The sequence below is a fragment of the Elephantulus edwardii genome, unplaced genomic scaffold (genome assembly GCF_000299155.1).
Source record: "Elephantulus edwardii isolate Elephantulus edwardi_28Jun2011 unplaced genomic scaffold, EleEdw1.0 scaffold00541, whole genome shotgun sequence".
Taxonomy (NCBI): domain Eukaryota; kingdom Metazoa; phylum Chordata; class Mammalia; order Macroscelidea; family Macroscelididae; genus Elephantulus; species Elephantulus edwardii.
This window is the reverse complement of record NW_006400291.1, coordinates 125,876-153,000: the sequence shown is the minus strand read 5'-3', so window position 1 is coordinate 153,000 and position 27,125 is coordinate 125,876. Positions and strand designations below refer to the sequence as shown.

The 27,125-nt window shown below is 43.4% G+C and overlaps 1 protein-coding gene and 1 pseudogene across 2 annotated transcripts in view; both read left to right on the top strand.

The window, feature by feature from the left end:
• KCNIP3 (Kv channel interacting protein 3, calsenilin) overlaps nt 1–27,125 on the top strand; it is a 172,437-nt gene that overhangs the window by 136,387 nt on the left and 8,925 nt on the right. For both annotated transcript variants that reach the window (XM_006903219.1, XM_006903220.1), the window contains 3 exons: nt 21,921–22,045; nt 22,367–22,436; nt 22,651–22,721. In XM_006903219.1, coding sequence (XP_006903281.1) covers nt 21,921–22,045; nt 22,367–22,436; nt 22,651–22,721 — 266 coding nt within the window. The remainder of the gene's footprint in view (nt 1–21,920; nt 22,046–22,366; nt 22,437–22,650; nt 22,722–27,125) is intronic.
• On the top strand, nt 9,402–10,609 carry LOC102869874 (annotated as a pseudogene).

Below are 27,125 nucleotides of genomic sequence, written 5' to 3'. Positions count from 1 at the left end.
ATCCCACCTGAATTTCAGAACAATCTCAGGAACAGGTTTGAGCCTTGAGCACAAATGAGTGAAGATGATTGTGGGAGTATATCAAGGGTATCATCCAAGAAGAGTGCAAACGTTCATTACAAAGACAGAGGAAGAAGAAAAGACCAAAATAGATGTCAGAAGATACTCTGAATATTGCACTGGAGCACAGAGAAGCCAAAGCAGAAGGAAGAATTCAACATACTAAAGAGCTGAACAGAAGATTTCAAAAGGCAGCATGGGATGACAAAGTAAAAGCAATGTGCAAGGAGCTGGAGTCAGAAAATCAAAAGGGCTGAACTCGCTCAGCTTTCACTGTATCAAAAGGAATTGGCAGACACAGAAGAATTTCATGAAACAACATATGAGCAAGAACCTATGGTGATGAAGGAAGAAGTTCAAGCTGCTTTGAAGGAAATAGCAAAAAATAAGACCCCAGGAATAGATGGTATACCAATTGACATAGTTCAGCTAGCAGATGCTGCACTGGACGTGCTCACCAAGTTGTATCAAGAAATCTGGAGAACAACCACTTGGCCAAGTGACTGGAAGAGATCTATATTTGTTCCCATTCTAAAGAAAGGTGACCCAACAGAGTATGGAAACCATAGAACAATATCATTGATTTCACATGCAAGCAAGATTCTACTGAAGATTATCCACAATCAACTGGAGCAGCACATCAGCATAGAATTGCCAGAAGTCCAGGCTAGGTTTAGAAGAGGTCATGGTGCTAGGGATATTGTAGCTAATGTTAGATGTATCTTGGCTGAAAGCAGAGAGTACCGGAGGAATGTCAATCTGTGCTTCATTGATTATGCAAAGGCGTTTGACTGTGTGGATCATAACAATCTGTGGCTGACTCTGAGAAGAATGGGAATCCCAGAACACTTGATCGTGATAATGAGAAACCTATACTTGGACCAAGAGGCAGTCAGTCATCAGAACAGAGCAAGGAAACACTGCATGGTTCAAAATTGGGAAGAGCGTACACCAGAGATGTGTCCTATCTCCATACCTTTTCAACCTGTATGCAGAACAGATCATCCATGAGGCTGGGCTCTATGAGGAGAAATGTGGGGTCAAGATTGGTGGAAGATCTATCAACAATCTGCATTATGAAGATGACACAACCCTGCTTGCTGAAACTGAGGAGGACCTGAAGCACCTGCTACAGAGGGTCAAGGACTGCAGCCTCCAATATCAATGTCAAGAAGACAAAGATTCTCACCACTGGACCAATTGGCAGCATCAAGATGGATGGTGAAGAGATCGAGATTGTTTACAGCCTTAGTCTGCTTGCCTCCACAATCAACACTCTTAGCACCAGCAGCCAGGAAACTAAAAGATGTATTGCAATGGGAAAGTCTGCTGTTAAGGACCTCTCTAAAGTACTGAAGAGCAATGGTGTCTCTCTGGAGACTAAGGTGTGTCTGATACATGGTCTTTGCCATCACTTGTTATGCATCAGAAAGTTGGACAATGACTAGGGAGGATAGAAGGAGAATAGATGCCTTTGAGCTTTGGTGTTGGAGAAGAGTATTGTGGGTACCATGGACTGCTAAGAAAACAAACAGATTTATCCTTGAGAGGGTTAAACCAGGCTGCTCCTTGGAGGCAAGGATTCTGAGGCTTCGTCTGATGTACTTTGGTCATGTTGTAAGGAGAGACCGGTCCTTGGAGCAGGACATCATGCTCTGGAGGGGAAGGCCCTCTAGGAGGTGGATTGATTCGGTGACTGGGGTAATCGGTTGGGTGTGTCGGAAACAGTGAAATTGGCACAGGATAGAGCAGAGTTTAGGGCTGTTGTACACAGGATTGCTATGAGTTGCAAGCAACTTGACGGCACATAACAACAACAACCTTTCTCTGATTTTTCTTACCTCTGCTTCTTCTAACTAAAAAACCCCAACAAAACCCTGTGGACTAGCTGCTAAAATACACAGGCTCTTTGTCAATGTCAAGTCCTGCATTCCCATTAGGGCCAAGAACTGACCAGTCCCCTCTTGGGAGGCCACAGACACTTCATTTACAAATTAGGCTACAATTTGCCTCAGTTGCCTAGTCTAGTAACCAGTCTCTGTAAGATGGAGGCTGATTATCATCATATCAAGTTTTTACAACCTAACCTAGGAAATATCAATGAGCCTGATAAAAGCAGCAAATATCTGGGGTAGGGACTAAATCAGAGATGCTTCTCAGAGGAGTTCTGTTGTTAGGTGCTATCAAGCCAATTATGAATCAGAGTGACCCTGTGAATAACAGATCTGAATCTTGCCCTCATCCTCATCATCCACATGCTTGAGCCCCTTGTTACAGTCACTGGGTCAATCCATCTTGTTGAGGGTCTTCCTCTTTCTCTGACCTTTCCCAGCATAATGTCTTTTTCTAAGGACTGGCATCTCCTAACAACAAGCCCAAAGTGACAATTTCACCATCCTTGTCTCTGAGGAGCAACCTGGTTGCACTTCATCCAAGATAGATTTGTTTGTTCTTTTGGCAGTCCATGGTATCCTCAATACTCTTCTTCAGCATTCCAAATCAAAGAATTAGATCTATCATCTTAGTATATTGTCCAACTTTCAGATGCATAGGAGGCAATTGAAAAGACTAGAACTTATATACCAGATGCACCTTTGTCTTTAAAATGACATCCTTGCTCTTTAGAACTTTGGAGAGGTTTTTGACAGGAGATTTTCCCAGTGCAACACATCTTTTGATTTCTTGACTGCTATTACCATGAGTATTGATTATGGATCCAAGTAAAATGAAGTCATTGACAACGTCAGTCTTTTCCCCATCTATTATGATGTTGCCTTTTCTTGATGTTGAGGTGTAACCCTTATTGAAGGCTGCAGTTTTTATTTTCTGCAGCAGATGTTTCAAGTGCTCTTCAAGTTCTAAGGTGGTGTTGTTGTTGTTGGGTGCCATCAAGTAGAGTACAACTCATAGCAACCCTATGAACAACATATCTGAACCCTGTTTTATCCTGCACCATCCTCACTTTTCGTGAACTTGTAGCAGTCTCTATATCAGTCCACCTGGTCAAGGGTCTTCCTCTCCTTTGACAATCCTCCATGCTTCCCATCGTCATGTCCCTTTTCAAGAAATAGACCCCTCCTATCAAAATGTCTAAAGTATGTGAGATATCAGTACTCTTCTCCAACACCACACATCAAAGGTATCAATTCTTCTTTTGTCATTCTTACTCACTGTCCAACTCTCAGATACTTAGCAAGTTGTCAGTCCTCAAACTGACATCATTACCCCTCAGTAATTTGGAGAGGACCCTAACTGCAGACTCTCCCAGTGCAATGAGTCTCCTATTTCCTAAATGCTGGTACAGAGAGTGTTAATTGTGGATCCAAGTAAGATGAAGTTGTTGACAGTTTCAATTTCATCTCCATCCATCATGATATTGCCTATAAGTCCAGTGTAAGAATCTTTGTTTTCTTGATATTGAGATGCAATACATATTAAAGGTTGTATTCTTTGATATTCTGCATGCAATAAGTGCTTCAAGTCTTCCTCACTTTCAACAAGAAAGGGTTGGAGAGAGACTCATCATCTAAGGAATTGGAAGGGTGGGAGAAATCTCCATCCTGTCTTTCCAAAGAGTCAAGAAAAGGAACTAAATAAAGGAACAGATTTCACCACAGCTGTCTTTTCCAGTTTCTACTCACTGGCTTTCCTTGGCTCCCATTCACCTTCCCTCACCCTCAAAGGCAGCAGGGCTGTCCTGAATCCTTCTAGCCTAGTCTCAGGTTCTGTCTTCCCTTTCCCTCCTCCACTTCTAAGGCCTGGTGGTGCAAATAGCTGCTAGCATGTTTGGTCACTGACTGAAGAGCTGATGGCTCAGGGCCCATTCAGAAGTACCTCGGAATAATTGGTCTCAGAACTGGTTGTGACAGACTGTAGAGCCAAATTGTGTTGTCATTAGGTGCTGTCAGGTCACAGACAACTCACAGTGACCCTATGAACCATGGGTCTGAACCCTGTTCTATACTGGCTGGCTGTATGATTAGGAAATGAGATAGTAAAGGGAGCGGGTCTAAGGACTGAGCCCTGGGCCCTCTGGCATCAGCAGGTCAGGGAGAAAGGAGATGAACAGGAAGGGAGATGAGAAGGGTTGGCTCCAGAGGTGAGAAGAACATGGGAACCTGTATCCCGGAAGCCAAAGAAAAAGTGGCTTACAGGAAGATGGAGTCGGATCCCTGGATCAGAGACTTCTGTGGGTCAGGCATCAGTGGTGAGGCCCCACTATCTCCTCTCAGAAATAACTATCCTCTAAGATCTTCGACAGCTTGACACAGTGACAGCGGCCACAGGCGAGAATATGATAGAGGTCTTGAGGATGGCCCAAGGTAGAAACCTGATACAGTGACCACAGGTTAGAATTTGATGGAGGTCGTGAGGACTGACCAGGTTAGGGGCTTCACACAGTGACCATGGGTCAGAACATGATGGAGGTCCTGAGGACTGCAGAAGGTAGGGGCTTCTTCACACAGTGACAGTGACCACAAGTCAGAACATGATGGAGATTGTGGGGACAGACAGGGTAGGGACTTCAGTCACCACAGGCCAGAACATGATGGAGGTCATGAGCACGGACAGAGTAGGGGCTTCACACAGTGACCATAGGTCAGAACATGATGGAGGTTGTGAGGATGGCACAGAGTATCTCAGGGTTCCCATCTACTGTTCATCAAATCATTATGAGCCATGGTTAACTCAACACATCTCACAACCACAGTTCATATGATGTGGCTGCTGGTCAGAGGCTGATGTTGTAGCCTCCCCAGGCCCTGACCTGCAAGTGGACATCAGGTATCTGCAGTCATCATGAATGCTGGCAATGTGGTTATGGACACATGAAAGCATCAGTGATGCCATGTATGGCCTTGACACACATGATCATGTGGGAGGAGACCCCCACATAAGCATCTAAAGAGAGTTGAGCATCAGACCTGAAAGCATCAGGCCCTACCCCTATAGTCCTGATGGTCTATCCTGATGTCTGGGATCCTAACCATAGTCATTTAGATTAGTGGGCATTAGTGTGGGTGTGGGTGTGTGGTATATGTGCATGTGTATGGTGTGTGTGGTTTGTGTAGTACATATATGTGGTGTGGGTTATGGTGCCTGTGTGTGTGGTGTGTGCATGTATGTGTCCACACGGTGGAGTATGTGGTGCCTGTGTGTGTGTGGTGTGTGCATTTATGCGTCCATGCAGTGGGGTATGTGGTGCCTGTGTGTGTGCTATGTGTATGTGCTCATGTGGTGGCTTATGTGGAGCCTCTGTGTGTGGTGTATGTATGTTCTTGTGATGAGGTATGTGACCCCTGTGTGTGTGTGTGTGTGTGTGTGTGTGTGTGTGTGTGTGTGTGTTCATGTGGTAGGGTATGTGGTGTCTGTCTGTGGTGTGTCTATGTGCATGTGTTTCATATGAGGGGTGTGGTATGTGGGTGTGTTCTGTATATGGTGCACTGTGTGTATGGTGTGTGGGAGGTTGTATGGTGTGGAAGGGTGTGTGTGGTGCATCTTTGTGTAGTGAGTATGGTCTTTGTATGTGTGTCATGTGTATGGTACATGTGTATGTGTGTGGTGTATGTGTCATGTGTGTAGTATGATGTGTGTTTGGTGAAGGGAGTGTGTGTGTGTATGTGTGCTATGTGGTGCATATATGTCTGTGGTATGTGTGTGATAGCGAGTCAAGCTCTCCCATTTGGGTAGGGGATAGCTCCTGGGGGCCTGAGGGCCTGAGTTCATGTTCTCGTGGCCCAGTACTGCCCCTGGCACAAAAGGAGTGAGTTGTTTTTGAGACCAGCAGACCACGAGGGAGATCCAGAGCCAGGCCTGGGAGGAGCAAACTGCAGGAAGGTCAGCGGTTCTGGCTTGGACATGGAGTTTGGAATGCTATGTTAATCAGGATATGTGACGCATCAGTTCCAGTGAGGGAGTGTGTGAGGGCTTTTCTCAGCAAAGGGAGGAGAGAGTGTTGTGAGGAAGGGGAGAAAGAACAGAGCAGTGGGAACAGCAGCTCCAAGCCTGAATCAGCCAAGGACTCTAGGCCATGGGGTCCCCCTCAGTGTGGTGCTTCCTGTGCTCAGGACTGCCTGGAGGTCAAGGCCAGGCCCCCACAGGCAGTGGGGCACAGAGGGCAGTGTAGGGGGGCTTGGCTAGGCCCCCTCCCCTGTGAGGAATATGGGAACTCTCCTTTCCCTTCCCCCACCTGGACTGTAACCCTCACAGCTCAGCCTGCCAGTACCACCCAGGCTGGAGTACCCCCCTCTCAGAGGCCATCATTATGGCTCCCCTAAAGGGAAGGACAAGAACTGTACTTTGCTCCCACTGCCCGGTACTCACTAAGTTTAAAATCAGGATATGCCAACCTTGGCTTATAGTTTGCATTGACTCAACACCTGCTGTTTATTGCGCACACAATTTGGTGGGAACTGATACAGTTAGGAGTCGCAGGGCCCAGTATACAGTGATCCTATAGGAGAAAACAGTGCTGGTCTTGCACCAACTGCACAATTGAATATGCTCCTCTCTGGCAGAGCCTATCACACCCACTACCAGTAAAGCCTTAGAACCCTACAGCCCCTGGGGCTGAGTTGCCACGTGGAAGATGCTGATGACAGTGAGAGTAGCCAGCATGGAGCAAGCGGTCTTTCTGTACTGTGCCCTACACAGCTTTGTGCATAATTTTACCCTCATGATCAATTGATGCCTTTGAACCGTGGTGTTGGGAAAGAATACTTAATACCCTATGGACTGCCAAAAAACTAAATAGACATGTCTTGGAGAAGGTGCAGCCAGAGTGCTTCTTGAAGGTAAATATAGTGAAGCTTCATCTCACATATTTTGGGCATATGAAGGGGACAGTCCTTGGAAAAAGACATCATGCTTTGATGGTGGAAGGGCAGAGAAAGATTGAGATTGATTGACATAGTGATTGTAACAATGGGCTCAAGTATACCAGAGACAGTGAGATTAGGATAAGGCAGGGTTCAGAGCCATTGTTCGTAGGCTTACAGAGCTGGACAGTGACTAAAGATGCATTTAAGATGTGGTGCTAGAGAAGAGTATTAAACATATTGTGGACCGCCAAGAGAACAAACAGGTCTGTCTTGGCAAGTGCGAAACTAAGTTGTTCCTTGGAGGCAAGGATTTTGACACTCCATCTCACACACTTTGGGGATGTGGCCAGGAGGGGCCAGTCTTTGGAGAAAGTCATCATGCTTGAAAGGTGTGCAGGAGAGGAAGAACCTGGCTGAGCTGGATTGACAGAGTGAACATGGCAATGGGGTAAGATGTGTCAGAGACATTGAGGTTGGTTTAGGACAGGGCAGGATTCAGAGCTATTGTTCATAGAGTTACTGAGAGTTATGGTTGATTCAGCAGCACATAACGACCACGTTTGGATTGGCAGTTCAACTCAGTACCACTAAGTTACCTGAGTTCCCTAGATACGTTGTTGCTACTGTTGCTGTGAAACAAACCATAGCTAGCCCTCCTATGTGTTTTCAGAGGCAGTAATCTCACAGGAGATTGTCAGTCCTTCTCCCTCAGAGCAGCGAGTGGCCTTGAACCATGTACTTTTAAGATTGCAGGGCAATCTGGTGCCACTCGGCCACCAGAGCTCCCAGATATACATAGATGTGGATCAGGGCTGGTGACATGTCTGAGCCAGGGACCAGAGAATCAAGGTCTATCTGAGAGATGCTCTGGGTGCATCTGCAACTTTGTAGAGTTGAGGGGCCTTTGGACATGCGTGTGTGTCTCACTCAGCCTCCTCCAGTGCAGTGAGGAATGCCCAAAGTGGAGGTAGCATCCGAGGCCCAACCCAGAGTGGGGACGGCCCCTTTCTGGATCCACTGTGGAGGAGGGATGGCTCCCTTCTAGAGCCACTGTTGAGGGTAAGTGCTTTATAGCAGGGACAGGCTCCCTGCTAGAGCCACTGTGGAAGGTAAGTGCATTTAGTGTACATTCAAAGCTTGGTCAGTACAGTTGTGCTTGCTTGTTGCCACTGAATTGGCCCCAGCTCATAGCGATTGCCTCATGATTAGGTTTGAGGAGACTACTCATTTTTCCCCAAAAGAGCAGCTGGTAGATTTGAACTCCAAACCTTTGCATTGGCAGCACATTTTCTCCCTTGTAAGGTTGTGGGCAATCTAAAGAGAGGAGCCGCAGACAGATGAATTGACCGTGACTTTGGTAATGGACTGAAGCAAACTGTTGATGGTAAGGATGCTGCAGGATTGGGCAGTGTGTGGTTCTGTTGTACACAGAATCACTCTGAGTGAGAACTGATTTGACAGAGTGCAGGAAATGAAAGGTTCTAGATCCATTTTGAAATAAAATGTCATGAGTGACGGGATAATATCCATATGCACAGAAGGAATACCTATTAACACTGCTATCTTTCAAAAATATACACCAATAACCAGAGCCAAAGAAGAGCAAATGCATTATTTCTATCAACTTTTGCAGTCGGAAATGGATCAAACATGCAACCAAGATGCATTAACAGTAATGAGTGACTGGAATGCAAAGTTGGGAGCAGGGAAGAAAGATCAATAGTCAGAAGACATGGACTTGAGGAAAGAGGCTGGATATAGAGTGGTAGAATTTTGTGCAATCAATGATTTATTCATGGAAAATACCTTCTATAAGAAACACAGTGACTATACACATGGACCTCACCTGGCAGACTACACAGGGATCAGATTGATTACATCTGTGGAAACACTTGTTGGAGAACCACAGCTGTAAACAAGGATTGTGGAATAGACCATCGACTACTCATATGCAGGTTCAAACTGAAGCTAAAGAAAATTAAATCAAATCCACAAGAACAAAAATCTGACTTTGAGTCTATTCCATCTGAACTCAGAAACCGTTTCAGGAACAGCTTTGAGGCCTTGAACACTAATGAAAGAAGACCAGGTGAGCTGTGGGAGGATATCAAGAATATCATCCATGAAGAGTGCAAAAGACAGACGGGGAAGCTAAGACTGAGATGAACGTCAGACGAATTTCTGAATTTTGCAATAGGGCACTGAGAAGACAAAACAAAGGGAAGAAAGCAGGAAATTAAGGAAGTTGAACAGAAGATTTCAAAGGGCAGCTCAGGAAGGCAAAAAAAGAACTTTTTTTAAAGAAAAGTATTATAATGAAATGTTCAAAGAGCTGGAGTCAAAATCTAAAGGAACCAACTCACTCAGCATTTCTTAAGCTGAAGGAACTGAAGAACAAATTCAAGCCTCAAGTGGTAATACTTAAAAATGTTATGGGCAGGGACTCAGCATCTCCCCTACCCGAACACCAGCCCAGGCACTGCTGAGGTCCTGGTCCCCCAACCCCACCTCGCCGCCGCCATGACAAACCCTAAATACGCCGACCTTCTCGGCATTGCCAGGAATGAGCCAGATGTTTATGAAACCAGTGACCTACCTGAGGATGATCATGCGGAGTTTGGTGCGGAAGAACTGACAAACACAAGTGTGGAGCACATCATTGTCAATCCTAATGCTACCTATGACAAATTCAAGGACAAGTGAGTGGGGACAAAGGGACTTGGTTTCTCAAATCATATTGGAAAAACCAAGAGGACAGGATATGAATCTGGAAACTATGAAATCTGGAAACTGGGAGCAAAGGAAACACCCCAGCAAAAGTACCAGTGACTGCTGCATGAGGTCCAAGAACTCACAACTGAAGTTGAGAAAATCAAGACAACAGTGAAGGAATCAGCCACTGAAGAGAAGCTGACGCCTGGGGTACTGGCTAAACAGCTGGCAGCTCTGAAGCAGCAGCTGCTTGCTTCCCACCTGGAGAAACTGCTGGGACCAGATGCTGCAATCAACCTCACTGACCCTGATGGGGCTCTAGCTAAGTGCCTGCTGCTGCAGTTAGAAGCAACAAAAAATAGCAAAAGCATTGGTTCAAAGGGAAAGACCACCAATGGGGCTCTTCCAGATAGCAACCTTGTCACTTATGAATTACATTCTCGGCCTGAGCAGGACAAGTTCTCTCAAGCTGCCAAAGTGACTGAACTTGAGAAGCGCCTGACAGCTAGCTGGAAGCAACTGTACGCTGTGATCAGGATGCTCAGAATCCCCTTTCTGCGGGTCTACAAGGAACGTGTCTTATGGAGACTGTAGAGCTATTGCAAGCAAAGGTGAGCACCCTGGACCTTGCCGTTTTGGATCAAGTGGAGGCTCGGCTACAGAGTGTCTTAGGAAAGGTGAATGAGATTGCAAAACATAAGGCTTTTGTAGAAGATGCAGATACACAGAGCAAGGTACATCAGCTATATGAAACCATACAGTGCTGGAGCTCTATTGCCTCCACCCTTGCTGAACTGGTGCAGAGACTCATTTCCATCAAAGAGTTGCATGAACAAGCTATGCAGTTTGGTCAGCTTTTGACACACTTGGATACCACTCAACAGATGATTGCCACTTCCCTCAAGGACAATACTACTTTCCTGACCCAGGTGCAGACAACCATGCGTGAAAACCTGGCCGCAGTTGAGGGGAACTTTGCCAGCATAGATGACCGAATGAAGAAGCTGGGAAAGTGAGCACCTTTGGGAAATGGGGACCAGGGGGATCTTCCTATCCCTCTGAACTGTTAACAGCTTATATTAGACCATCCCATCAGTGGTTTCCTCTTTAACTAATCCTTATCCCCATCCCATCTGACACTGAAGACAGGGGGGTTTTCTTGCATGTGGGGTATACTCCTCCCTTATTGAATGAATATATAATGGCATACTGGTCCTTCCTTCAGGCCCTAGGAATGAGGACTTGGACCCAGCCCATGCTGGCTCATACCCAATAGTAGTTTGCCTGGTATGGGGGAGGATTGGATACTGTCCTCCAACACAGCTTCTATAGCTGATTGTAACAATGTATGAGTATTTGACCATTAAATACTGTTGTACTCTGAAAAAAAATGCTATGGGCAGAATATTCAGTGGTACAGGAAGCATCAAATGGAAATGGAAGGAGTACACAGAGTCATTGTACCCAAAAGATTTGAGTGACACAGAAGAATTTCATGGAACAACATGTGTCCAAGAGGCAATGGTGGGCATCCTTATGCTTACCACAGGCTGTGTTCTTGCAGTAACAATATAGAGGAGTCAGAGTGAGATACCCCACAAACACCTCAACCCAGGCCTTGTGCTTGATTTGTATTAGGGTAACAAGACACTTAGAAAACATAAAGGCGAGATAATGGTGATGAAGGAGATAGTTCAAGCTGCTCTGAAGGAATTGGCTGAAAACAAGGACCCAGGGATTGGTGGAATAAAAATTGGCATATTTCAACAAACAGATGCTGCCCTGGACATGCTCACCAGGCTGTGTCAAGAAGTCTGTAGGCCAGCTACCTTTCCAACTGACTGGAAGAGATCTATATTTATTCCCATTTCAAAACAAGGTAATCCAAAAAGAAGGGAGGGGGGAAGGTAATCTGATAGATTGTGGAAATTATTAAACAATATCACACACAAGCAAGATCCTGCTGAAAATGACCCAGACATGACTGAAACAGTACATTGACAGAGAACTACCAAAGTGCATGCTGGATTTAGAAGAGGCCATGGCATTAGGGACATCATAGCCAAGGCCAGATGGGCCTTGATTGAAAACAGAGGGTACTAGAGGAATGTCTGTGTTTTATTGACTATGCAAAGACATTTGACGGTGTAGACCACAGCAAATTGTGACCTTCATTAGAATGGCATTTTTTGTTCCATACATATACTTGGACCAGGAAGCAGCCATCAGAACAGAGCAAAGAAATAGTTCATGGTTCAAAATCAGGAAAGGAGTGAGTCAGGGATGTGTCTTGTCTGCATTATCTTTTCAGTCTCTATGCAGAACAGATTATTCAGAAGGCTGGACTTTGAGGAGGAATGTGGCATCAGGATTGAAGGAAGACTCATCAACAACTAGAGTTAAGCAGATGACACAACCTTGCTTGCCAAAACTGAGGAGGACCTTAAGCATCTGTTGCAGGAGGTCAAGGACTATAGTCCTTGTATATGTATTGAAGCTAAACATTAAGAAAACAAAGATTGTCACCACTGGTACAATTGGCAGCACCATGATAGATGGAGAAGAGATAATGACTGTTAACACTTTCCACTTACTTGTGTTCACACTCAACACTTTTGGCACCAGCAGTTAAGGAAACAAAAGATTAATTGGATTAGGAAAATTTGCTCTCGGGGACCTCTCCAGAGTGCTGAAGGGCAAAGATGTCATTCTAGAGACTAAGGTGCATCTGATCTGGACCATCGTCTTTGCAATTACTTGCTATGCATCAGAGATCTGGACAATGGCTACAGATGACAAAAGAAGAATTGAACCTTTGAGTTGTGGTGATGGAGAAGAGTATTAAACATACCATGGACTGCCAAGAGAACAAACAGGTCTTTCCTGGAGAGCATGAAACCAACTTGCTCTCTGGAGACAAGGATTTTGAAACTTTATTGGACATATTTTGGCCACATGACAAGAAGGGACCAGTCTTGAAGAAGTAAGTACATCATGCTTGGAAGGGTGAAAGGACAGTGCAGGAGAGGAAGACCATGGATGAGATGGTTTGACACAGTAACTGGAGTAATGGGGAAAGGTGTGTCAGAGACAGACTGACTCAGGATAGGTCAGAGTTCAGAACTGTGGTGCACTGGGTCACTATGTGTCGTAGGTGACTCGACGGCACATAACAACACTGTCCTCCTTTGATACGTGTATTCCTGGGAACCTCTCTGTGCCTGCCTCTTTTTTCTAGTGATGTTGTGTTTATCCCCTTTTTTCATATCACCAGCTACACAGTTTTTAGTTGCTGTACCGCGGTCACTTTTGGTTGCTGTGAGGCTGAACACTGTGACACTGATGTATCAAATGTGTTAATGGTTGGTTACCCAATGCGGACAGAGAGTGGGGTGGAGTTCCCCGATTAAAAGACGCTTGGAAGGAAGAGTGGCATCCACTTCCATAATAACTTGCCTCCGGAAACCCTATGAACCTGGAGAGAGGATGAAAGGCAGCCAAGTATCGAGGACTCTCCTTCGTAGGGTTGCTGTAAGTTGCCTGTGACTCGACGTCACTTAACAACAGCAACAACACAGTTTTTGATATAATTATGCTTCTGTTGGTATTAGTTCTGTATTAGTGTTGCTTTGTTCTTCCTTTTTATATTTTTATTAGTATTTTATTTCTCCATAAAATCTTGGAGTTAAGTTGATCAAAGTTCTGTAAAGAACTAGTTGAGGTTCTTATTGCTATTTTGTCTTAAAATTGGAATTACTTTGACAAGAAATTATATCTTTATATTAAGTGACCTCATCTAAAATTGTATATTTCATTTAGTCAGATTACCATGCTATGTAGTTCTTTTTTTCTTAACTAATAGATGGTTTTTAGAGTTGATTTTTTTTTTAATGATTTGGTGGAGGGTTTTTTTGTGGATTGGTGGTTTGTTTGTTTTCTATTATCAGTTTATCTTATTTTCACTGTACTTTCTGGGTGGTTATTACTGGTACAGAAAACTGCTATTGATATTTTTTAAAGTTAATCTTATATCTGGCAAATATATTGAACTCTCATTTCAGTCAATTCTTTTAGTCCCTACAGGGATCATATTATCTACAAATAATGTTAGCTTTCCCCCTTTTTTCCACAATATTTATACTATTTATTTGTATTTCAATATTTCCTTGGAAAATTGGCAGGGCTTTAATTAGTGGTGATTGTGGCCAAGTTTGGCTGGTCCCAAAGCTTAAATCTAGAATATTTTGTAGATTTTTGGCACATAATTTTCATCAGGTTAAGGTAATACATACAGTTGTGTCAAACTTCCTGATTACTATGAAGTTGTAATACCAAAGGATTGGACAAAATCTTATGTTTAAATTGCTATGCAGGTTTAATAAATTATTTTCTAGCTTAACATCGAGCTCTATGGGCTAGTGGCAAGAAGCTTCATTGAAATACCGAAGGCATGCCATTCAAGGCCACCATGGTAAAAGGATGCTCCATGGCAGAAGGATGGACAGTCTCCTCCCGTTCTATTAACTTCCTCTGAAAACCCGCCAGAGGCTCAGCAATGGGTCGGTTTGGACTCTACAACAGTTAAACATTACTTTATCATTGCTTCAGTTAAGATTTTCAGGGTGCTATACAGATACAATATTTTTAAATTTGTATTGGTTTTCATACAACAATTCATTTACATTGTGTTTAACCATATACATTGTGTTTTATACAATCTTTCATTTACATTGTGCTTCATGAAATCACTCATATACATGGTATTTTATACAACAAGAACATCTATCATTTCAAGTATCTTTTCAAGTCCTATTGAATCTTTCCTATTCCTCATCCACCCTTCCAATCTGCCCAGTAAACTCTACTATTCTACTTATTTCCATCCCTCCCCTTTTTCTGTCCCTATTCCTTTTCATTCCCCTTTTGGACATTTATCCATGTCTTACTAGTTATCCTTCTATTTTTCTAATAATGTAGTATTTGTTCTTATAAAACTGAGTTCTTTTTCTTCAGCATCTTTCTTTGTTTTGGGTTCTCAATCCTCCAATGCCATTTTCAGGGTCTTTTCTGATATCCATTTTGGTCTTTTCTTTCTTCTCTTTTTAGTGACGTTTTGCAGTCTTCATAGATGATGTCCTTAATCTCCACCACAACTCATCTGGTATTTGATCACTGGAGTTTAATGCTACAAACCTATTCTTAAGATGATTTTGAAATTCAAGTGGGATAGACTCAAGGTCATGTCTTGGTGTCAATTTTCTTCAATTTGAACTTGCACATGAGTAGTTAATGGTCTGGTCCACGGTCAGCACATGTTCAAGTTTTGATTGCTGATACTGAGCTTCACCAACAATTTCTTCCACAGATGTTGTAGGTCTGATCCCTGTGCAGTCCATCTGGGGAAGTCCATGTGTAAAGTCGCTGTGCTGTTTTTATGAAAAAAGGTATTGCAATGAACAAATCATTGAATGTACAAAAATCAGTCATTCTATGAGTCCATTCAAACTCAACAGCACACAACAACAACAACAACAATAATACCTTGTAACATTACAGAGTTTTCAAATGGAACCATAATCCAAGCTTAGAGGCTAAGATTTATAACACGTGATTATATCAGATCATAAAACTGAGACCAAACACACAGTACTGAGAATCCTGGTCCAGTGAAATTCACAAGTTTTGGTGGGACACACTTCGACCTATGAGAACTGATAATCATGTCATCTGCAAAGAGGACCAGTTTGTTCTTTATCATGTTTATACGTTTTAGTCCTCTTTCCCCCTACTTCTTGCCATATACTGGCTAGGATATCTAGGATAATGATGACTAGAATGAGAGAGAGCATTCTTGTCTTGTTTCCAGTCTTCGTGTTGTGTTGTTGTTAAGTGTCATCAAGTGCATTATTGCTCATAGTAACCCTATGACCTGCACTTCTGAATCTTGCCCTGCACGTGTTCACGATCTGTGATATGTCCAAGCCCATGGTTAGTCACTGTATCAGTTCATCTTGTTGAAGGCCTTTTTCTCTGATCCTTGACCTTTCCCAGCATGATGCTCTTTTTCCAAGGATTGGCTCCTCCTTCGGCCAAACACATCCAGTGACGTTTCACCGTCTTTGAAGAGCACCCTGGCTGCACTTCCTCTCAGAGACTTGTGTGTTCTTTTGGCAGTCCGTGGAGTAGTCATTACTCATGTCCAGCAACACAGTTCAAAAGCATATGGTCTTTTTTTGTCACTCTTATTTATACTGTCCAACTTCCAGATGTACAGGAAGCAGTTAAAAAGAGCTTGGTTTAGATCAAGCCCACCTTCGCATTTAAACTGACATCCTTGCCCTTTAGTACTTTGGAGAGGTCCTTGACACTAGATTTTCACATTGCAACATGCCTTTTGATTTCTTGACTGCCGTTACTGTAGATGTTTATAATTGATCCAAGTTAGATGACAGCCCATCTCTAATGATGTTGCCTTTTGGTCCAGCAGTGAGGATTTCTGTTTTCTTGATGTTGGCGTGTAAACTATATTGAAGTATATATACTTTTATCTACTTCAATAAGTACTTCAAGACCTCTTCCCTTTCTGGAAGGAAGATCATGCTGTCTACATATTAATGAGTTTTCCTCTAACACTGATGTAACATTTGTCTTCAAATGGTGCAGCTTCTCAAATTATTTGCTCAATATACATATGGAATAGATACAGAGAAAGATTCAACTCTGATGCACATATTTCCTGATTTCTTTTTTTACCCCTGGTCATTCATCATTGCACTTTTCTTCCTGCACACCTCTCACCCCCAGTACACGCTTCTCTTTGAAAAGTAAAAGAAATTCTTTCATTGTTTTATAATACCTCCCCTGAGGTCCAGTCCACTATGTCACCTTCGTTCTGGACTCCTGTCATGACAATAATACCTAATAACATATCCCTTTTAAACAGTTTTCTCCCTCATCTGTTTCAATGCAGTATACATTATTTATCCCATCTTTCTCAATCTCCCCCCAACCCCGATGTCAGCCCTGTTTTACAACAGTGGCACCATGCAGTATTTGCCCTTTTGTGACTGAGATATTTCACTCAGCATAATGTCCTCCAGGGTCACCTATTTTGAATAATATTTCATGAGTTCCTTGTTTCTCAATGCAGCATAGTATTCCATTGTGTGAATATACCAGAGAGCTTCTCTATCCATTCGTTTGTTGATGGACACTTAGGTTGTTTCCAACTCCTTGCTATTGTGAACAAAACCACAATAAACATGGATGTGTATACATCTACTTGGGTGAAAGCTATGGTCTCTTTAGGGTATATTCCCAGTAGTGGAGTTCCTGGGTCAAATGTTATCTCTATTTGCAACTTTTTGAGAAAGCGCCACACCGCCTTCTTCAGTGGTTGCACCATTTTACACTCCCACCAACAGTGAATAAGGGTTCCAGTTTCTCCACAACTTTGTCAGCATTTGTTGCTTGCTGTTCTGTTAAATTTTGCTATTTTTACTGGGGTGAGATGATACCTCATAGTTGTTTTCATATTTCCTGATTTCAAACCGTATAGTGTTACCTTGTTCTGTTCCATCAGCTACTTCTTGGTTTATGTTTATTATGTATAGGTTTCACATGAGCACAATGAAGTGTTCTGGAATTCCCATTCTTCTCAGTATTACCCATAATTTGTAGGGCAATGTCTTTGTATAGTAAATAAAGCACAAATAAACATTTTTTCTGACATTACCTGCTTTCAGCTATGATCTATCTGACATCAGCCTTAGTTATAGCCTTAGTTCCATGGCCTCTTCTGAATCCAAATTAAATTTCTGGCAGTTTCCTATTACATCTGTTTTTGAAAAATCTTCAGCAAGATTTTGCTTATATGTGACCTAATGATATTTGATAATTTCCACATTTTGTTGGGTCACCTTTTTAGGGAATTGGAACAAAATGGTTGGCTGACCAGGTAACTAACTGCCTTCCAAATTTCTAATGAGCATATTTGTTGAAACATGTCAATTGGTATTCCATTAATTCCTAAGGCCTTATTTTTGCTGATGCTTTCAGATGTCTTGAACTTCTTTCTTCTTTACCATTAATTCTTGATCATATGCTGCTTCCTGATATAGTTCAGTGTCAGCCAATTCTTTTTTGTACAATTGCCTCTGTGTCTATGTCTTCCATCTTCTTTTGATGCTTCCTGCATCATTAAAGATTTTGCCCATAGAATCCTTCAATATTGCAACTAGAGGCTTGAATTTGTCCTTTAGTTCTTTAAACTTGAGAAATCCCAATCTTGGTGAGAAGGTAGTCAGTGATAAGTATTCAGTTTTGCACCATTAATTATATTAGCTGTACTGATACCTTGATACGAAGACCAGATGAGCTGTGGGAGGATATCAAGAATATCATCCATGAAGAATGCAAAAGGTCGTTACAAAAAAACAGAGGAAGAAGAAAATACTAAGATGGATGTCAGAAGAGATTCTGAATATTGCAATAGAGGGCCAAGAAGCCAAAGCAAAGGAAAGAAATCAGGAAATTAAAGAGCTAAACAGAAGATTTCAAGGGATAGTGCAGGAAGACAAAGTAAAGTATTATAATGAAATGTGCAGAGAGCTGGAGTCAGAGAATAAAAGGGTTTAATTGACTCAGAATTTCTTAAGCTGAAGGAACTGAAGAACAAATTCAAGCCTCAAGAGGCAATACTTAAGGATGCTATGGGAAGAATATTGAATGATCTAGGAAGCATTAACAGAAGAAGGTGGAAGGAGCACACAGAGTCACTGTCCCAAAAGAATTGGCTGATGCAAAAGAAAATCATGAAACAGAGTATGGCCAAGAGGCAATGGTGATGAAGGAAGAAGTTCAAGTTATTCTGAAGAAATTGGCAAAAAACAAGGCTCCAGGAATTGATGGAATATCAATTGACATATTTCAGCAAATAGATGCTGCCCTGCACATGCTAACCAAGTTATGCCAAGAAATCTGGAGAACAGCTATCTGGCCAGATGGTTGGAGGAGATCCATATTTATTCGTGTTCTAAAAAATGGTGATCCGTCAGAGTTTGGAAGTTATCAAACAATATCACTAATATCACATGCAAGCAAAATATTGCTGAAGATTATCCAAAAATGACTGGGACAGTACATCAACAAAGATTAATTTGGGTTTGGAAGAGGCCGTGACACTAGGGACATCATAAACCAACATTAGATGGATCTTAGCCAAAAGCAGGGAATACCAGAAGAATGTCTATCTGTGTTTCATTGGCTGTGCAAAGGCAATTGAGTGTGCAGATCACAACAAATTGTGGCTAACCTTGAGGAAATTGGGAATCCCAGAACACCTGAGCGTGCTCATGTCGAAACCTTTACCAAGAAGCAAAGCATGGTTCAAAATCAGGAAAAGAGTACGTGAGGGATGTGTCCTGTCTCCATATCTTTTCAATCTGTATGTGTAACAGATCATTTGGAGCGTCATTATGAGGAGGAATGTGGCATCAGGATTGAAGGAAGACTGATCAACAACTAGAGTTAAGCAGATGACACAACCTTGCTTGCCAAAACTGAGGAGGACCTTAAGCATCTGCTGCAGGAGGTTAAGAAGTGCAGTCCTTTGATAAATATTGAAGCCCAACATCAAGAAAACAAAGATTGTCACCACTGGTACAATTGGCAGCACCATGATAGATGGAGAACAGATTAAGATTATTAACACTTTCTTGTGTCCACACTCAACACTCTTGGCACCAGCAGTTAAGGAATCAAAAGATGAATTGGATTAGAAAAGTCTACTCTCAGGGATCTCTCCAGAGTGCTGAAGTGCAAAGATGTCAGTCTAGAGACTAAGGTGCATCTGATCTGGGCCATGGTCTTTGCAATTACTTGTTATGCATCAGAGAGCTGGGCATTGAGTAAGGATGACAAAAGAACTGATGTCTTTGAATTTTGGTGCTCAAAAAGGGTATTGAACATACCATGGACTGCTAAGAGAACAAACAAGTCTGTGCTGGAGAGTGAAACCAACTTGCTCTTTGGAGGCAAGGATTTTGAAGCTCTATCTCACATATTTTGGACATGTTCCCAGAAAGAACCAGTCCTGAGGAAAAACATCATGCTTGGAAGAGTGGAGGGATAGCACAGGAGAGAAAGGCCCTGGGATAAGATGGATTTACACAGTGACTGGGGTAATGTGGAGTTTGTGTGTTGGAAACCATGAGATTGGATCAGGATAGGACAGTGTTCAGAGCTGTTGTACATAGGGTCGCTTAACAAGAAGCACTGGTGGCCTGCCTAGTGGTAAGAAGCTGCACCGTAATCCCAAAGGCACGTGGTTTGCTCTGTGGAAGAAAGATGGACAGTCTTCTCCTGCTTCTGGACACCTACTGGAGGGTCAGCTATGAGTCAATTCTGACTTGAGGGCACATCACAGCATGGGTCTTACCAAGTGAAGGGCTTTTCCTTCTGTTCTTCATTTATTGAGGATTGTTATGATAAATTTTGTCAAATACTTCTTCTGCACAAAATCATAAGACTATATGTCATTTCATTTTCCTTTAAACTGTTAATATGGTAAATTGCATTGATTTCTTTTTAAATTTTGAGTCAGCCTGCCGTTCCAAGAAAGCCAACACAGTGTGATGCATTATTTTTTAACAGATAAATTCTGTTTGCTTCTCTTTTATTGATTTTTTTGTACTTATGTTCATCTTATTATTATTAGGACTGTGCAAATTATATATTTCATTGTGGATTGTTAGTTCAAGTAATTTTGGTTTTGAGGAATTAGTCCATTTCATTTAACATGTTGAACTTATTTGCAAAGACTTGTTCATAATATTCCTTTTTCATCCTTTACACACAAGGTATTTGCCTTGTTTCATTCATTACTGGTAATTTGTATTTTCTTCTTCTCCTTTTTCTTTGTCAGTTTTACAAGTTTTATGCTTTCACTGATGTTTCCTGAGGGCCCCTTAGGGCTCATTACTGTTCTCTTCAGCATTGCCGTTTTCTGCCTCATTGGTCTCTGCCCTTGTTCTCTTTCCTTTAGGTCTGCTTTAGGGTTTATTTATACTCTATTCCTACATTCTTAAAGTGTAAACCTAGATTGTTTATTTAAAACTTTTATTCTTTTCTAAAATGAGCATTTAGTGGTTAACATTTCTAATTACTGAGTTAATGGCATCCCTCGAGTTTTGATGTTTGTGCTCTATCTGTGTTTAGTTCAGACTATGCCTGTTCTTTTTCTGCAGATGGGAATTTCCTTCTGGTGACATCTCCCTTCATCTGGGAGAACTTTCCGTGAGCCTTTGTCATAGTACAGTTTTGCTGGCAACAAATTCTCTGACATTGATTTATCTGAATTTTTTTCTTTCACTAAATGTAAAATGATGGGTAGACAGATTTCTTTTTGCCCTTCAGCAGTTTAAAGATGCTGTCTCTTTCATTCCATACTTAAGTCAGTTATATTTTTACTGTTGTTCCCTTTTGTCCCACACGTACCCAGGACTTTTGGAATTGCCTGTCTTAGTTTTCATTGTTTGACCATAATGTTCCTAGGTGTGATTTTTATTTGGGTTTTTTATTTCCTTTTGAGGATTAACAAGTTTCTTGATCTGTGGGTTGATGTTTTTCACCAAATTTGGGGAATTGTTTGGTCATTACTGCATTCTTGTTGAGCCAGGACTGATTTCTTCCTTGTGTGAACTCTGGGATGTCCTTTGAGGCCTCTACCTTCATGCATTCTGCCTCGCCCCACCATACCACACCATCTCATAGGCCAGAATCTCACCCTGAGTAAGTGCAGCCTAGCCCTTTGCCAGATCCCCAGGAGGAACCTCCACACAGGATTCTGAGGTCACGACTTCATGCAGCCCCCTCCTTTACTGGACTCTGCTCTGAAAATTCCACAGCCTTAGCACCCCTGGACTCTGGTCTGTTTGATCAGCTGAGCAAGACCACTTCCCATAGGGTTAAGTTCCTCCTTCCTCAGCTATCGTCTGGAAAGTGTTTTGGAAAGATTGTCATTGCTGTGTACCGTAAGTCTGAACCAGCAACCCATAGCTGACCCTCCGGTGGGTTTTCAGAGGTGGTAGGAGGGGATTTCTCCTGCAAAGCAACTAGTAGACTCAAACCCTGGGCCTTTGGGATTGCAGCACAGCTTCATAACACTAGGCCACCAGAGCTCCCTTCCCAAGAAGTCATGGAGAATAAAGGTGGTCCTTGTGCAGATGAGGCTTGGCTGCCCACTTCAGCTCCTTGGCCTCTGCACACACATTAGAGGGAGCTGGAGGAGGGGCTGCAGCACTCTCCTGGGCTGTGTGTCTCCTCTAGACAGCAGTGACAGTGACCTGGAGCTCTCCACGGTGCGCCACCAGCCAGAAGGGCTGGACCAGCTGCAGGCTCAGACCAAGTTTACCAAGAAGGAGCTTCAATCCCTCTACAGGGGCTTCAAGAACGTGAGTGAACCGTGCCTGGGAAGTGCAGAAGGGGCCCTCTAGAAACCTCAGGGCTCAAGAAATAGCCCAGGGGTCTTGGTGGGAGAACTGTCAGGGGGAGGAGTTTTCCAAAGGTCCACACTCCCATCTACTGCTACCTAGCTCTGGGAGAGTATCTAGAGCTACCCCTTTCCCACACACTCTGTCCTGCCACTGCTCATCCTGCACTCCCTGCCTCTCCCCTCTGGAGTCTGAGTAGAGCCCTGCAGCCCTGTGGAGTCCTGGCATGGGCATAGAGTGGAGGGCAGCGAGGCAGACACTGAGGGGTGGCTTCTGCTGCAGGAGTGTCCCACAGGCCTGGTGGATGAAGACACCTTCAAGCTCATCTACTCACAGTTTTTTCCTCAGGGAGGTGAGCCAGAGCCCAGTCCCAGGGTCCCTCTGGAAGCCCCACAGTGTGGCAAAGCTGCAGAGGGTGGGCACCCCTTCCATCCTGGGGTATATCTCCCCCCCACCTTGTGCTGCCTCTGTCCTGCTGTAAAAGAATCCTGGAGACACAGTGGGGCTATACCAGGTGGGGCTGCCTGGAGGACCTGGACCCTCAACCCTGCCTTCACTCCTGCCAGATGCCACCGCCTATGCACACTTCCTCTTCAATGCTTTCGATGCTGATGGGAATGGGGCCATCCACTTTGAGGTAAGTTCCAGCTGAACCCGCACCTAGACTGGATTCTGTGTGAACTGTTGCATTGTGTCACCCAGGGGAGAAGTAGACTGCAGGACCAGCCTGGACCCCAGCGTGAAGCTCCATTTTGCTGCCTGATCTTCCTCTCCCAGCCATGTTTTCCATCCTAAGTGCTCGTGCTCTGCTTCCCTCCGCAAAGGACCCAACTAGTGCATACAGACTGGTTAATGACTCAAATCTGACTTACAATTTGAAAGAAGAGGTTTAACCCTAAGGTGAAGTTTGCAAATGGTGGGATTTCAGGCACTTGCTGCTGACTGGAAGGGCCCCCAGCAGGAAGAAGAACCTGTCCCCAGTAGAAAGCCTAGGTGTCTGGGGTGGGGAAGGTGCTCTGTGCCAATGCTGTGGGTGTCCCCTCAGATCTGGCCACACAGTAACTTCGAGAAAGGTCCCCGGCTGTGGTGAAGCCCACGTGCCTAAAAATAGCTGCAGACCCAAAGCTGAAACCTCTTCAGAGAGGAAAACCTTGGCAGCGGCAGCCCAGATCAATATCCTGCCCGGCTCAGATCGCAGGTCAAGGGCGGCTGGCAGGAAGGTGAGAGAGCTGCGGTGCAATAATAACCACGTCAGTACAGCTGCCCAACTATTTTTATAGTGAGATGGCAGGGCTGGAGAAGGGCGGGGGACAGCCCAGGCCCCACCTGCTTCTTCCTTCCACTGTTGGGCCCCAACCTGTTCTTGGCATCACTTAGGGCTATTGCTTATGGAAACAAGCAGTGGTTCACAGCTGTGATTTTAAGTGGCACAGAAGGGGAGTGGTGTCTAGTCAGTACAGTGGAGTAAGCAGGGAAAATGCCTTGCCCCTCAGCCTGCCCTGCTGTGACCAGTTGCTCATGTGCCTTTAAGAAGCAATGGAGACTTCCTGGGATAAAATGTGTGAAAGGCCCACATGAGGCTTTATTTGGTGGTCTTTGGGATCCCCCCCTTAAGTTTATTATGATATGTTATTATGTGCTGCATAGACAAAACCAACTGACCCTCCAGCAAGTTTTCATAGTCTGTAAATCCCACTGGAGAAGACTGCTCATGTTTCTCCCGCAGACCAACTGGTGATTTCAAACCATGTGCCTTTGGGTTGGCAGCACAAATCCTTACCACTAGACCACCAGACCTGCCTATTTTAGTATACACACACACACATATATCTCTATGACAATATAGATATATTTAAAATTAATAAGGAGTGTGTCAGGGTTGTATTCTCTCTCCATATCTATTTGTATGCTGAGCAAATTGTTTGAGAAGCTGGACTCTATGAAGAGGAATGTGGCATCAGAATTGGAAACTCATCAACAATCTGCATTATGCAGATGACACAACCTTGCTTGCTGAAAGTGAAGAGGACTTGAAGCACTTGTTGCAGAAGATCAAAGAATCCAACTTTCAATATGGATTGCATCTCAATGTCAAGAAAACAAAGATTCTTACCATTGGGCCATTAGGCAACATCATGATGAATGGAGAGGAGATTGAAACTGTCAACAACGTCTTGCTTAGATCCACAATTAACACCCTTGATATCAGCAGTCAGGAAATCTGCAGTTAAGGACCTCTCCAAATTACTGAAGAGTCATGATGTGAGTTTGAGGACTAAGGTACCTCTGATTCAGGTCATCGTCTTTCTGATCACTTGTTAAGCATCTGAGAAGATGACAGAGGAAGAATTGATGCCTTTTAGCTGTGGTGTTGGAGGATAGGTCTTGGAGGTAAGGATGATGGATGCTCTCATACTTTGTCCATGTTGCTATGAGGTGCTATTCCTTGGAGAAGGACATGATACTAAACGGGTGGAGGGTTGGTGAAAGAGAGGAAGACCTTCAACCAGGTGGATTGATAGGGTGACTGCTGCAACGGGCTCTTGTGTGTCAGGAAGAGTGTGAGGATGGAGCAAAATAGAACAGATTCAGATCTTTAGTTCATAGGGTTGCTCTGAGTCATACTCACCTTGACAGCACCTAACAACAACAAGTGGTAAGAAGCTGTGCTGTAATCCCAAAGGCATGCTATTTGAATCCACCAGCTGCAACTGCTCCATGGGGATAAGAATGGGCCATCTCCTCTCCTCAATGGTATACAACAACAGCATATATAAGGGAGATCTAATGGGTGGCCTAGTGGTAAGAAGCTGTGCTGCATTCCTAAAGGCACATTATTCAAATCCACCAACTGCTCCGCAAGAGAAGAATGGACAATATCTTCCCTTGCCATTTACTTACTACCTCTGCAAACCCTCAGCTATGAGTCTATTCCAACTCAATGGCACACAACAACAAGATAGATGATAGATAGATTAGATAGATAGATAGATAGATAGATAGATAGATGATAGATAGATAGATTATAGATAAGAGAGAGAGAGAGGCTCTTGTGGCCTAATGAGTAGAGTTGTGCTGCCAACTCACAGGCAGATGGTTCTTCTAACCCACCAGCTGCTCTGTGAAAGAAGATAAACAGTCTTCTTCTATGCAATTTACAGTCTGTAAAGACCTGCTGGAGAATCAACTACAAGTTTATTCTTACTCAACAGCAATCATTTATGCATATATATCAATAATATGTAACTATTACATGTGCTGTGGTTATTATGTGCCATCGAGTCGACTATGACCCATAGTGATCTTATATTAGCTCTGAAGCTTGCCCTATTCTGAGCCAACCACATCATCTCTGACACACCTGACCCATTTTCACAGTCACTGTGTCCATCTTCCTCTCTCTGGCTGACCCTCTACCCTGCCAAGAATGATACCCTTCTTCAAGGACTGGTCCCTACTGGAAACATGCTCAAAGTTTCATAATCCTTGCCTCTAAGGAGCAGCCTGGTTTCCTCCAGGATAGGCCTATTTGTTCTCTTGACAGTCCATGATATGTTCAATCCTCTTCTTCAATGCCACAGCTCAAAGGCATCAATTCTTCTGTCATTCTAAGTCATTGTGTAGCTCTCAGATGCACAGTAAGTAATTGAGAAGACCATGACTTGGAACAGGGCCACTTATTCTTTAGGCCAACATCTTTGCTCTTTAGTACTCTGGAAAGGTCCTTAACAGCAACTTTTCATGCAATTCATTTCTTGATTTCCTCCTTGCTGGTACCAAGAATGTTGATTGTGGATCCAAGCAAGATGAATCATTAAAAACTCCAATCTTTTCTCCATCCAGGATGATGCCTATTGTCCTGGTAATGATGATTTTCGTTTTCTTCATGTTCAGATGCAATCCATATTGAAAGCTGTAATCTTTAATTTCTGCAGCAAACACTTCAAGTCCTCCTCAGTTTCAGTGAGCAAGATACTTCTTCATAAAGTTCAGCCTCCAAAATGATTTGTTTAGTATACTAATGGAGAAGGTAATGAGAAAGAATACACAAATGACACACTCCTTTCTTGATTTTTAACAGAACACTGTTCCCTTGCTCTGTTCAGACAACAGATTCTTAATCTAGATATAGATTTCATATAAGCACAATCAGGTGTTTCAAATTCCTATTCGTCCCAAAGTTAGCTACAATGTGATATGACACAGTCAAATGCCTTTTCATAGTTGATAAAATACGCTGTTGTTGTTGTTGTTATGTGCCATCAAGTAGCTTGCGACTCATAGCAACCCTATGTAAAACAGCACTAAACACTGCTCTATCCTGTGCCGATCGCACTGTCTCTGACACACCCATCCTGATTACCCCAGTCACTGAATCAATCCACCTCATAGAGGGCCTTCCCCTTCTGCGCTGTCCCTCCACCCTATCAAGCATGATGTTCCTCTCCAAGGACCGGTCCATCCTTACATGTCCAAAGTATGTCAGACAAAGAACCAAAATCCTTGCCTCCAAGGAGTAACCCAGTTTAACCCTTTCCAGGATGAATCTGTTTGTTTTCTTAGCAGTGCATGGTACATTCAATACTCTTCTCCAGTACCACAGTTCAAAGGCATCAATTCGCCTTCTATCCTCCCTAGTCTTTGTCCCACTCTCTGATGCATAACAAGTGATTGCAAAGACCATGGCCTGTATCAGATGCACCTTAGTCTCCAGAGTGGCACCATTGCTCTTCAGTACTTTGGAGAGGTCCCCAGCAGCAGACTTTCTCATTGCAATACGTCTTTTAATTTCCTGGCTGCTGGTGCCAAGAGTGTTGACAGTGGAGCCAAGCAAACTAAAGTTGTTAACAATCTCAATCTCTTCATCATCCATCCTAATGCTGCCAGGAGCTGATTATGGAACAGACCACCAACTACTCATAAGCAAGTTCAAGCTGAAGCTGAGGAAAATTAAACCAAATCCACAGGAACCAAAATATGACTTTGAGTCTATCCCACCTGAATTTCAGAACCATCTCAGGAACAGGTTTGAGGCCTTGAA